The 14081-nt window shown below is 53.1% G+C and overlaps 1 protein-coding gene across 1 annotated transcript; it reads right to left on the minus strand.

The window, feature by feature from the left end:
• Positions 1-2201: 2201 nt before the first annotated feature.
• On the minus strand, positions 2202-12587 carry PRPF19 (pre-mRNA processing factor 19). The gene is made up of 16 exons (XM_082843762.1): positions 12377-12587; positions 10622-10771; positions 10367-10443; positions 9260-9401; positions 9103-9176; positions 8889-8951; positions 7964-8005; positions 7762-7836; positions 7364-7439; positions 7161-7270; positions 5568-5723; positions 5260-5329; positions 4939-5024; positions 4460-4630; positions 4208-4313; positions 2202-2311 (listed from the first exon to the last, which is right to left on the minus strand). The coding sequence occupies exons 1-16, from the start codon at positions 12393-12395 to the stop codon at positions 2214-2216; spliced, it is 1515 nt and encodes a 504-aa protein (XP_082699888.1). The 5' UTR covers positions 12396-12587; the 3' UTR covers positions 2202-2213.
• Between the last annotated feature and the right edge of the window lie 1494 nt (positions 12588-14081).

A 14081-nucleotide genomic window follows, 5' to 3' on the forward strand; every position in this document is an offset into this window, starting at 1 on the left:
CCCCCAGTGCAATGGATACAACACTCGCTTCACACAATCTGAGGGAGACCACGGTGCCCTTTCCAACCCACAGGTCCCCCAAGAACCTCTGTCCGTATGTCCCGCAGTTTCCAGTTTTCCTGGGAACGAAGGCAAACCTTAAGAATGCATCTTAGTATCTAGCCAGAAACCATTAGATGGTTTGGTGCTGTGCTGGCCCCAGGACACCCCCAGGGTCCTCAGCCACCCCCACCTTGAATGACGCTGCTCCACCACCTGCAAACAACAGCGGACAGCTCTACAGGTCCATCTTTCACTCAGCACTTTCCCTTCTCCTTTTTTGGTCCTGCTTCAGAACTACATGATGGGTCTTTTCTGAAGACCCATACTCTTTTCAAATCACAAGAAATACTCCAAATTGGCTGAGGATACATAAAATTACTATCGTCACACATCGAGCCACACCTTCAAATTGGTACTACTCTGGTTGGCAAATGTGGGAAAACTTCCAAACGCTGCCTTACCACTCCACTCTTGGAAAGTTACCTGTAAGAACTAACCTAAGTTAGCAAAAGGCTGCATACTTGAAGATGCTCACTGCACACTGTTTAAAAACAGCTAAAACTCTGGGACGTTTTCCAAAAGGCAAGTTCCATGGACACCAGGGGTTACACACACATACACAGAGGCTCTCCTTGTCAAGTATTTATGAGGAAACTGGGTCAAAAAGTTAAATGGTTTCTTTGCTGCAGGAGTTTCAAGGGTTTTACTAGCTAAGAGGCATTCTGACCCTCCTAGAAGACACGGCACGGACCCAGCAAAGCACATGCGGAGGGCTCTGCTGTGTCAACATGGACTGCTATGCTTTGACCCCACCGCCACCCCAAGGGGACACCCCATTTCTTGGCTCCCCTCCCTGGCACGATTCCTTACCTACAATCACTGCGTCCCACTTTCTCACTTCTCTCACCTCAACGCTCTACTGGGACCGCTCTTCTCAAGGGTACTGATGAGCTCCCGGGGCCACACCCAGTGGCGCAGCACTCCGGCCACACTGGCCTCCTTCCCCTGCTCCACGCACCTTGACCATTCCATTCCAGCCTTAGGACCTCCCCTCAGTCTGCAACACTCCACCTCCCCTTTAGCTCCCGTCATTCAGGCTTCAACTTAAGTGTCATCTGCAAGAGGCCGTCCCTGACCGCCCAAAGCAGCCGCACTGACCACCCTCATTTCCCTAATTAAATAGGGCATTCGCTGACCTTTGCTTATTTACTGTTTGCTCGCTGTCTCCCCGGGACCAGTTCTATTTCAAATCTTCAAACACCAGAGTTACAGAAACCCTTCTGATTCAAGCTAGTCTGGGACAGATGTTCTGTCACCTCGGACTAAACGACTGAGGAATCCCTCCTGGCGTGCCGGCAGCCCCTCAGCCCTTCCCCCTCCCTTCCAGGTTCGCGTGGGAGCCAACCCCACGAGGCAAGTGACGTGAGATCCTATGAACACAAAGTCAAGGCCTGCAGGGACGGGAAGAGTCATTCCGGCAAGTGGCTTGTAGGCTTCTTTTTTTTTTTTTTTTTGCGGTACGTGGGCCTCTCACTGTTGTGGCCTCTCCCGTTGCGGAGCACAGGCTCCGGACGCGCAGGCTCAGCGGCCATGGCTCACGGGCCCAGCCGCTCCACGGCATGTGGGATCCTCCCGGACCGGGGCACGAACCCACGTCCCCTGCATCGGCAGGCGGACTCTCAACCATTGCGCCACCAGGGAAGCCCTTCTTTTTGTTTTTTTATTTCTGTTGTGCAATTGAAAATAAAAAAAGAACGATGGGCATCCTGGTGGTCAGAGTCCTACTTGGTGCCCCTCCCCTTGACTTTCCCTGCTACAGACACACAGAGGAAGGTGGCTGTGTTTGGTGTTTTCTTTTTTTAATGAAAACTAGATCGCTGCTTACAAAAACCTGCCTGAGCCCTCGGCCCAGCCCCTTCACAGTTCCCGTGGCTCAGCCTCACCCGACTCTGCCCCACGGCTGCTCCCAGCGGGCCCGGAGGCTGCACGGATGAGGGTGTCCACGCCACCGCGGCTCTCAGCCCGCCGCCCGGACCAGAGGGAAATGATGCGAATGTCCCGCCCCATACACCCCCCACCCCCCAGTAGTCTCTTTTCCCGTCCCCACCCCCCACCCCTAACGCTACCCCACTACTGAGATGAGGCCCAGCCCCTGTCAGGAGGGCCGGGGCCTACAGGCTGTAGAACTTGAGGCTCCTGTCCATGCCTGTTGAAGCAATGAACTTGGCGTGGTGCCCAAAGGCCACCCCCGTGGTCAGGCCGCTATGCTCTGTGGGGAGAGACAAGAGACAATGGTGAGGAGGCTTTTCTTCCTCGGGGTCTCAGCACTGACCCCTGATGATTCGCTCCCAACCCATCCAGTCCTCCCCCGTCAGTGTTCCTCATCCTGCGGGCCTCTGCCCGTATCGACCTCCCCGTGGCCGGTCAACCCCCGAGGCCAGGGCTCTAGTCTGACCCGCACAGCACTGAGCTCCAGGGCCTCACTCGGTGCTGGCGCACGGCAGGCACGCAGGTTTTTGTGGCTGGGCTGAGTGGAACGCCAGTCTCCCCCACCTAAGCTTCTGGAGCAGCTACAATTCGGCTCTGCTCGGCTCGGTTCAAGTCCGAGAACTGACTGGGAGCTAGGCTGGTTGGTATGTATTTAGTTCTGACTCCCCGTGTGTAACTGGAATATTCTATCAGCTGGTTCTAGCTCATGGGGTTAACTCCAGGAAACTTGGGCCCCTGGCGCAGGGCAGGGCTGGGGCAGGGGCAGAAGAGGCTCGGGCAGTTCATGGGCATCAGTGCAAATTCCTAGGATCACAGCCGGCCCACCAGCTCCCCACTACAAAGCCACCCTGTGCTTCCAGCCCTCCACTCCACCTAACTCTGCTGCAAACCAAAGTACCAGGGCCCAGTGAAGGTTAAAACTCGTGGGCCACACAGTCAGGCCTGGCCACCAGCCAGGGACACACACACCGAGGAGAATCTGGGGTGGGAGAAGGTGCTTGTGCCCTGCCCACAACCTGCTAATGAGGACAAGAACTTCATCAACAAAGACAACAGCAGCCGCCATTCACCCAGCTCCTGAGGGTGCAAGAGGCACCCTGTCACCGTGCAGGCGCCTCCGCAGCACCAGCTGGCACAACCTGCAGTGTCAGAACGCCCACTGAAAGATGAAGAAACTACAGCTCCAAAGGGCAAGTCACATACCCGAGGCCACACGACTATGAGGCTGCCAACCCTGCTGTCCACTGTCTCAGCATCTCACGCTCGTCTTCTCTAGTACTTAGCACCACACTTAAGTAATCACTGGTGAAGTCACTCTACATCTGCCTTCCCAAGCTGACCAGAAATTCCGTTAGTGCAAACACTGGGCCTGCCTTATTTATTGCTCTAATCCACCGTGGACTAAGACACAATATTGAATGATACAGTAGCACATCCTTCCTATGTGCCAGACTCTGTTCTAAACACATACATCTATGTGTATTGCTATTCTGTATTTATACGTTTATACATTACGTACATTTGTATTTTATACGTTTATATATTTATATAAACTCATCTAAACACATGTATGTATATATAAACTCAGCTAAACCTCACAACAACCCCACTGGGCATGTACAGTCCTCCCTTGGTATCTGAGGGGTGCTGGTTCCAGGAACTCCTGCAGACACCAAAATCCACAGACGCTCAAGCCCTTTATATAAAATGGTGTAGTATTTGCATATAACCTACACACATTCTCCTACATACTTTAAATCATCTCTAAATAATTTATAATTCCTAACACAACATAAATTCTATGTAAATAGCTGTAAATATAAGATAAATGTTAACAGTTGCCAGTGTGTGGCCAATTCGAGTTTTGCTCTATTTTCGACCCACAGTTGGCTGAATCTGTGAAGGATCAACTGTACTATTATCATTCTCCAGAGAGGTTAAGTAACTTACCCAATGTCACACAGATTCAAGTGGTAGAGCCAGCATTTAAAGCCAAGCAGTCTGACTCTTTGAGTTCATTGTCTTAGCCATTAAACTCTATTGCCTCAGATAGTGACTAAAAGTGGCCTTGGCAAATGCAAGCCTACCCCTAGAAATTCCTAACACAGTGAGATCTTCCCACTTTCCTCTGGGCCAGGGCACCCAGAGACCTCAGCATCCCAGGGCCAGCCTCTACCTGTAAAGTGAAGAATCTCCGTCCACTGTTTGCAGATGTAGATCTGGACATCCGTGCCCCCAAGGGCCAGGTAAGTTCCGCTCTGGTCAAAGATCAGTGACTTTACCTGCCAGAATCAGGAGAGAGGTCACATGAGAGCAGCAACTATGAGCAACTGGGGATAAACAGAGGCAGTTTAGAGTAATTCAGTGAATAACCAACAAATGAGGAGGAGAGGCGACCAAGAGAGCTGGGGGGAGGGAGGGGGCGCACCTCAAAGTTGTTATCCAGCTGCAACGTCTTAAAGTTCTTAAGTTTGCGCAGATCCCAGAGCTTGACAGAGGAGTCATCAGCCGCCGTAGCCAGGTAGTAGCCGTTCTCGGAGAAGGCGATGCTGGTGATGGGGCCCGAGTGGCCAGGGAAGTTGGCCACGTTGGTGCGCTCCTATGGTTGGGGGGCAGGGAGTACAATGTCACCCACTGGTCAGGGGGAGAAAATGGAGCTCATCAAAGTCCTACTTCTGAGATGTCCTCTTCCATCCTTTAGGGAGGACAACCAGCAGGAATAGCAGGGGTGGTGCCCAGCCTGGGGCCCCCAGACCACACCTACTGTCACACACACACACACACACACACAGAGCCACTGTCCACTCTTGGGAGACCCCTGGGGCCAGGTACCATAAACACTTCACCACACTGCACAGTTCCAAGAGCTCCAGCCCTGGGCTGCAGATGGAGGTCACCGCGTCCTACCTTCAAGTCCCAGATCTTGATCTGAGAGTCCATGGTTCCTGTCCCGAAAATGAGTCCGTCAGGGTGGAACTGCGCACAGGTGAGGGCTGCGGAGAGGGAGACGGCCGTGCGTCAGAGCGCACCAGGGGAGACTAAGACTAAGGGCAGCCAAGGCAGGCTCCTCACTCTTCCCACTGCTCACCGGGCTGGCGCCACGCCTGGCTCTCAGCAGGTACTGGTGGTTAAGTGTGTTTTTAGAGCAAATGAGCAAATGACTAAATAAGACATTAAAATACACAAAACATAGCAAATGAAGAGCCCAGCGCTTCTGAGGCAACTTACAGCAGCCAGAGGTTTCATCGGTCACCTTGGTGAGCACACGTCCTGTCTGGATGTCAGAGAAGGCCCAGTACTGAAAACACAGAGACAACGGAGCCAGTAAGACAGTGGGTCCCCAGGTTCTGGTGGCCCCTCAGGAAGGCAAAGACTCTAGGCCGGCAGACCCTGGCAAGGCCAGCCCCTCTTGGTAGAGGGAACATTCTCCTTGGGGTTCTGCGGAACCGGCTGTGGTTTGGTAAGATGTTCCCTCCTCCCAGGATACAGGAGTTTGGGGACCAGGAGCCTCTTTGGGGCCCTGGCTGGGACCACACCTGGTCATCAGAGGAGCTCAGGAGATAGTCACCAGTGGCGTGGAGGCTGAGGCCTGTCACAGCACTCTCATGGGCCCGAACAACCTGTACACAAGAGGCGTTCGGAACCGACCAAATCCTGATAGTGGCATCTGGCGAGGCGGAAAACACCAGCTCCTAAAAGGAACGCAAGGAGACAAGATGATCACAGACAGAGAAGAGATGGACCACAACCATCTTACAAAAGAGGGCTGGGGGGCTTCCCTGGTGGCGCAGTGGTTGAGAGTCTGCCTGCCGATGCAGGGGACGTGGGTTCGTGCCCCGGTCCGGGAGGATCCCACATGCCACGGAGCGGCTGGGCCCATGAGCCATGGCCGCTGAGCCTGTGCGTCTGGAGCCTGTGCTCCGCAACGGGAGAGGCCACGACAGTGAGAGGCCCATGAAGAGGGCTGGGGACAGCCACAGCCCTGCCCTGCCTGGAACCACCCCTCTGCCCCTACGATGCCTAAGAGGACCCCAGGGTAAATGCTATTAGAATGGGAAATTAAGCAGCCTTTGGCCAACGGCGGGAGGCCCCGCCATCTAGTGGTAAAAAGGATAACTGCACCAGAGGGAAATTTCCCACAACCCTTTTCCAGGACCAGAGAGAAATGTGGCTAGTGCAATTGAGAAACTGAATTTTAAATTTCAGTCTACTTAAATAGTCTGGGGTGGCACAGGTCTGAACAGTACCAGGCCCGGAAGGGGCTGCAAGGGCATGTTCCAGCGCATCCCACACTTAAGGATTCCGGGGGCAAGTTAGTTCCCAGAAAAACTTACGTGGTGTCACCAACCAATTATTTTGGTTAGTTAGGACGTTAAAAACTATAAGGTAAAACCAACTACCATCTTCCATCAATGCACTTGCATGAGAGAAATAACATTAACTCGCAGTAAGCAGGAGAACAGTGCTTCAATTGGAACATGTCTAGTTTAATGAAAAGTTCACCATGTTATTTTTCTATTTCTAATTTCCTTAAAGGTACAGAGAAAAGACTCTGGGAAGAGCTGATCCATCCAGCCACTTGTTCTACAGTCCCAAACTGTCCTAGACGTAAAAACTCAAATCCCATGTCACTAATCTGGTCAAACGAGCTGCTTAACCTCTAAACCAGCAGCTCTCCATCTGTTTCAACCCACACCCCTTCAGCGGTTAACGTCAAGTTTTCGCCCTCAGCCTGGAGGACCGCAGGAATACAGACCCCTCTGTCCTCCTCAGATACACGAGGCAAGATCCTGCTGAGCTTTATTTACTACAGTCTGTGTTATAAACACTGTAGGGTTTTTTCCCTTTTCCTAACATAACACATTTCAACGAATACGCTTTTCAAACTACACAATTCCTTTCTCCCCCCCGGTTTGAAGGCCACGCTTCAGGAGCTCTGACACAGAGCAGAGGGCAACCCCACGACCCCAAGCCCAGCCCCTAACTGCCTGAGCTGGAGAGTCGGCACTCCTTCTCAGGCCCGTGTCACTTCACCAAGGAGGCAACGGGGTGGGGGTCTGGTCCTGGGCCCCTAAACCACTGAAACAGGGCTCAGGAATGAGGGCTGAGGGTGCTAGGAGAGCCCTTACCTGGGAAGGGTGAAAGACCACGCTGGTGACTTTCTTGGTATGGCCTTTGAGAGTGGCCAGGATTTGCTCAGAACTCTTGTCGAAGACGACGACATTTTTATCTGCCCCACCTGAAGAGGACCAAAATGAGATCCAAAAATGCGTCAGGCCCACCCAAGTCCCTCTGCTGAAGAAGGTACTTTTGTCCCCAGGCCCGCTCTCACCAGTGAGGATCTTGTTGGTGTCGGAGGGGCAGAGGTCCAGGGCAAGGATCCCGGGAATGCTAGCACTGTGCAACCCCTGTGCAGAGAGAGCCACATCAAACCCAGTCACGGCCGAATCAAGGCAGGCCACAAAGCCGCCCAACTGCCCCGGCCCCGGCCCCGGCCCCCGGGAACATAAGTGACTCCTGTTCCTCATCCACTGCACTTGGACTTCTGCCTGCATGCAGTCAGTCCCTCATTGGCTACTGGGAAAGCCAGAGCTGGGCAGGAAGAGAAGCCTGACAACTCAGCGGCCAAGACTAGAAACGGGGCAGGGCCAGAGGCCATGCTGACCTGCCCCACCCCAGAAACAGCCTGGGAGAGCCGTGTCTCCAAGTCTGCAGGACTCCGCCACTCACCACGTGGGATGCCACCTGCCGGTATTTGCTGAGCTCTTCCGGCTTCACCAGCTCCTCAGGCACAGTCTTCCCTCTCTGAGAGAAAGAAAAAGCCCCCCAAGAAAAGAGGGAGTGAGTGCAGGACTCAGCCATCCCCCCTCCTCCTAAGGGGCCAGCCACGTCCTCCAGGCCAGCTCCCGCCCCTGACCCTGGGAGGACTCACCTTCTTCCGCTCTGTGGTTAGCACAGTGGCCTTGTCTTGAAGCTGGGGAAGAGAGGGGAATAGGCTCAACGTGAGACAAATTATTTTGCCAGGAAAACAACACGGTGAATGCTGTCACATCTACGCTTTCACGAGCATCACCAGGAACTCATCACCTGCCGAGCTCTGTGCTAAAGGCTTCTGCGCAGGATCTCTGTTTACTTTCATTCCAACCTTATGAAGTGGGTGCTGATGACCCTATTTTACAGAGTAGGAAACTGAGCCTCAGAGAAGTGAAGTCACTTGCCCAAGGCCACAGAGGCAATAAATGGCACGGTTCCCAGACCACGCCTGCGCCACTAAGATGAGAGCTGAGATGCATGCTGACAACCTGAACGGCTTGCAAAAGACACACACTATCAACTCGTACTAAGGAGGATCCCCTGAGTGTAACAGAGCACTGGACTTGGACTCAGGGGCCAGCTCTGCCTCTTTTGAGCTGTGCCTTTGAATCTGAACCTCACATTCTTTACAGATTCTTCATTTGTAAAATGAAAGTGATCACTCCTGTTCTGTCTCCCTCAAAAAAAAAAAAGAAAACGTGTAACAAAATGTTTTAGTATCTGCAAAGAACCCCAATGAGAGCAACAAACGGTACTTAAGAGTAATCAAAATCTTTAAAATTTCCACAAGTCTATAAAGCAGGTACCATTATCCTCACTTTAGAAGGCAAATTAGACACAGGACTGGTTAAGTCAGCCCAAGGTCATAAAGCTTATAACTGGTGATATCAAAACACAAAGCCAGGCAGCCTAGTCGGACTCTGTGCTCTGTACCACTCGACTTCATCTCCAAATGGATGGGATTTTTATTCATATTGGACTCCAGGCAGATAGTGAAAAGGGAGGACCCATCAGCCTTCCCACCAAGTGAGAGCATGACATACCTTCTGAATAATCTCGGGGGTCATTCCCACCAGCTCGCCCAAGTCCATCGGCTCGCCTGCACCCTGAAGAGCAGAAAGGTGAAGGTGAGAGGAGCACAGAAATGCCAGAGAGCCTTGCAGAGGAGGGCTGTGTGAGCCACCGCGCGTGTGTGCGCATACACACACACATACACACATGTGCGCGGGCTGCTGGCCAGGCTGGGGGGACACTCACCACAACACTAGGCTGGGAGCTCGGCACAGCCTGGGGCACGATGAGACCAGCCTGCGGTTTCAGGGTAGCCAGAGCTGGGAGAGAAGACAATGTCAGAAACAGGCTATTATAAAACAGGCCCAGCCCAGAGTGGGGCATGGCAGGCGAGAGGCTCTACCTTCTCGGGCAGCAGTGACTTCCTTGGTGAGACGGGCGATGACACGGCAGGCGGCATCGTGCTGGTACAGAGCGTGGGACAGCTCTTGGCGGGTGGTCTGCAGCTGCTGGCGCAGGGTGAAGCTGTGGAGCATGACTGCGTCCTGGGAGAGGGAGATGCCACTGAGGGGGTGGGGGAGGTGCGAGGAGCACCCAGCAGAAGAGTCAGCCCTTGATAAGAAGACTAGACCAGTACCGGTGGCCCGAGCAAGATCTGAGTGACTCTGAGCGGTTTGGGAGATGCCCCCGAGCTCCTGCGCACGCCAAACCCTGGGCACGCAGACAGGAGTGGGAGCCAATTCTTTCCCGTCCCCATCTTCTCTACTTTACCGGCACATCTCAGATGTCGTGCCGTCACCTTGTCAAAGGGAATAAAAATGGTACAGCTGCTATTTATTGATTGCCCTCCCTGCGTCAGGCACTGCGCCAGACGATCCTCAAGATGTAGTCGTTCATTCACACTTTAGAGCACCTACTATGTGCCTGGCGCTGCTCTCAGTGCTGGGGCTCTACTGATGAGTAAAATAAGCCTCTGACATCATGAAGTTTATACTCTAATCTTATTCTAATTCTCCCCAAACCCTGAGAGACAGGCACTAATCCATGTCATGCGGTCAGGAAAAGCAGGACTTGGATACGAGCAACTTGCCCAGGGACAAGGCAAGTGGGCAAGGAACAAAGCGTGGAGCCCAGATCTGCGTGAGGCCAAGAAGCAGGCTCCTCTTCTGCGCTCACCCTCCCCTCAAAAGAGAAAGTAATGCTCCACCCCTCCCACCCCCACGTCCTAATCCAGCGATCCCTTCTTCTTTGTTTTTTTTTTTTGCGGTACGCGGGCTTCTCACTGTTGTGGCCTCTCCCGCTGCGGAGCACAGGCTCCGGACGCGCAGGCTCAGCGGCCATGGCCCACGGGCCCAGCCGCTCCGTGGCATGCGGGATCCTCCCGGACTGGGGCACGAACCCGTGTCCCCCGCATCGGCAGGCGGACCCTCAACCACTGCGCCACCAGGGAGGCCCCAGTGATCCCTTCCTTTCAAGTGGGTAAGATACCAGTTCTCTTCCAGGGCCTTACCCATTCGTCCTGCAAGGCTTTCAGAATGGCTGGGATGCTGGTGGCTGAGGGAGGCTTGGGCCGGATTGGGTGAGCAACTGCCGAGAGAGGGAGGGTGGATGTGCAAACCCATAGCCCAGGGCGCTCTGCCCCTCCCCCGCTCTTCCCGTCAGCCTGCACTAACCGACCACCGTCCCCTCCCTGAGTGCGTGGGCACCCCTCCCACCCCCCGGCCCCGGCCTAGGACAGCCCTGGACTAAGGCAGCCAGCAGGCACCTTTGATATCGATGAGCTGCTCCTCGGACAGAGGCTGGTTGTTGATGGGATCCGTGCCATTCTCTGCAATATACTTCTCAATGAGCCGCCGCTCGTAGACGTGATTAGAGACAGGGGACACACACGGGTGCTCTGGTACTTCATTGGAGACTGCGGAGAAAAGGCAGGCAGTGAGCCTGGGGTGGTGAAAGGGCCACAGGGATGCTCCACCTACTGCTGGCCGCCACAAGACCACTCGTCCCTACACTCAGCTAACAGCAATCGAGACGTGACACCGAGCCAGTTTCGGACGGTACCCAGAACATCTTCCAGCCACCTAACTAGCTTCTCCATCAGTCTCCTGACAGTCAATAAATAATTATTACAGGACTACTAAAGCCAGGCACCTAGGGAGCAGTCAGTAGTCCCCGCCCATCTCATTTTTGAACAAAGATGCTTAGGCACCCATTATACCGCAGGACAGAGAGATACACACGAAGCCATTCAAGTCTCAAACTAGAGCCTAGATGGATTCTCAAACAAAGAAATTACAAAGCGATGTACCAAGTGCTATGATAACAAAAGGCACTTACATGGTGTTTACTAGGTGCCAAGGGCGACTGTAAACATTCTCCACTGCTTAACTCATCCTCACAACAACCCCCAACAGAGCTATCGTTTACACCCCTTGAGGATAGGGATTATAGCTGGTCTCTGCCTTCCAGAACAATGCAGATGCCCAGCGGGCACTCAGTAAACATCTACCCGATGAGCAAATGACAGGAAGGATGGAGCTGGGAAAAACAGAAAAGAGCTTTCTCAAGGTTCAAACAATGAATGTGAAAATACTTTGCACACCGTCATTTCTTTAAGGCGTAAGGTTCCTTTTTCTAGTCACATTTCCTTTCGCTCCTTCTTCCCTTTGTATTGGATTTATGGAGAGGTTCTGAGAAGAGTAAAGGGCTTGAGAGTTAGGAAGCCAAGAGAGAGAAAAATGAGAAACTAATACCCGGATGAACAATGAGAATGCAAAACCTCTGCACGCCTCAATAAAACACCTAAAGGAAAGACAGGACAAGGCATGTGAAAAGAGCATGGATTCAGGGTCAGAGAACCTGGCTCCATCATGCAGCTCTGCCACTTACTAGCTGTACTGTTTTACAAAAGCCACATTCTCCTTGAGCCTTACATCCTTATCTGTAAAACCAGATGTTTATTTCTGCTTTGGAGAATTCTTATGAGGATATAACGAGATCACAGTCTTGCAAGCGCGCTGTAAACCAACAGAGACCTGGCTTCCAGCCCTGTCACTGCCTCTAACCTACTGTGCGACTTCTGCAATTTGCAGAAGTTCTGCCTACCCAAGCGAGGCGCCTCAGACAACATCCAGTGCCAAGGCCTTCATTTTGCAGATGGGGAAACTGAGGCCCGCATCCCTGCGCCAGCGGAGGCGGATCCTGCACAAGCCCTAGGGTTTCCTGTTTCCACTGCACCTGCTCCCCTCTATCCAGGCCTCAGTTCCACTGCGCAAACGAGATGGGTGGCCTCAGTGCTGCCTGCGACAATACGCTTGAGGCGTTATGTAAACTGTGAAGCGCAGCGCAAACGCACCTCACACTTAAGAAGGAGGACCCCCGGGCTGACAGGCCGCCGCCCTGCCTCCCGGGAGCCCCATTTTCACCTCCGCCCCAACCCCGGCATCGCAGCGGCCCGCATATCCTCCCGCTCGGCTCTCCGGCCTCCTGCGATCCGAGATCGGCCGCAGCCAATACTCACTAGAGCAGATCAGGGACATGGCGCCGTCGCTGCGTTCCAAGGCTCCTCACACCGGCCTCCGGGATCAGCTTCCGAGCCTCCGCGGGCCACTTCCGGTTCCCCGCTGCTTCCGGCACGCTCCGCTAAGAGCGGGGAGCAGCCCCGCCGAGCGACGCTCGCTTAGGGCTTCACGTGGGACCGCGACCGGTCGCGCGCCTCAGCCTCGGGCACTTAACGGAAGCTGCCCTTTCCCAGAATGCAATCGGGCAGGAAAGGGCGCGCCAGGAACTACTCGGCTATTTCCGGGCCCTCTCGGCTCGTTCCGTACAGCGCTCCCAGGGGCTAGGAAAGGAGATCCGAAACTACATTTCCCATGACGCAGTGGGACTTTAAAGCCAATCAATTCAGCGACACCCTTTTGAGACCGGAGCTGGCGGGGACCGTGAGACCGTAGTCTTGCAAAATTTGGTGTATGCGAGAATTTCTTAACGAACTTCTTAAAATGCATCTTCCTGGGGTCTACTTTAGAGAGTATGCGTTGTCAGTGCGTGCCCCACGTGATCCTCGGGCAAGTGTTTCTCGGAATACGCTTTGAAAGACCCAGTGAAGTAGGCGCAGGTGCAGATGGGTAGAGAAACTAACACTGGCCAAGAAACTGTTCTGGTCTTGCCTCTACTACCAATTTGCTGTGTGATTTTGGGCAAGTCCTTACCTTCTGCTCATCCACACTGGCCTTTTAAGTCCTCAAACTTACCCACTCTGGCTGGTTCCAGTTATGTTTGCCCGGAACACTTTCCTCAACTCCCTCTCTTCTTTCCCTCCGCTCCCATCCGCTCCAAAGTAAACTCAATCACACCTTAAATGGTACTTCCTCTGGAGCGTCCTTCTTGACCCCTGACTGAATTTTAGTCACGGTGCCCTGTCATTCTCCCCTGAGCCACTCTGGATAACTATAATCATTTAATTATTTAATTATGTACAAGTATCTGTTTACTGTCTGGGTTCTCCGCTAGGCCATAAAGTCCGTGATGGTAGAAACCAAGATTGTTCCGGTCACTGTTGTTTCTCAGTCTAACACGGTGCCCAACACAAAGCAGGAACGTCATAACTATTGTTGGTTGAATAACAGGCTGCGTGACAGGCCAGGCATCGTAAGTACTTGGATGTGGTAGGAAATAAAATGGATCCGTTTAGAGGGGACCTTGAACCTGAGGTGGTTAGACTTGATTGGGTTCACAGCCGGACAGCAGATCAGCTATGGAGTGATAACCACATTTCCAGAAGATTCCTCTGGAAGACATTAACTGGATGGGTTGGAGGGGGAGAGAGAAAGACCCAATAATTCATTTGTTGGACAAATCTATTGAGTATCCACTATGTGCTAGTCAGGCTCTGTACTTGATACTGGGGATAGCACTCTGAGCAAAACCAGAGGTGTCCCTGTGCTGGGGAGCTTATGGCTGTGACAGAAGATGGAGGAAATGGGGAGTCATTTCAAGTCTTCTGAGTTTCAAAACAAGCCCCTCAGGGAATAGAAAGGATTCGGGGCAATTGATTTTGGAGTAACTATTACAGGTGAGAACATGATCTCAGATTCCTCCCCACTGCCCCCAGTCTCAATCTCCCCACAAAGGAGATAAAGATTACCTAAGGCTGGGAAGGAAAGAGGTGGGGGAATGGGCTGTATGCATAGCTGTCAGTGGGTTCTTGAGACTGGAACTCTATG

This window comes from Leucopleurus acutus (genome assembly GCF_964270905.1).
Source record: "Leucopleurus acutus genome assembly, chromosome: 8".
NCBI classification, from domain to species: Eukaryota; Metazoa; Chordata; class Mammalia; order Artiodactyla; family Delphinidae; genus Leucopleurus; species Leucopleurus acutus.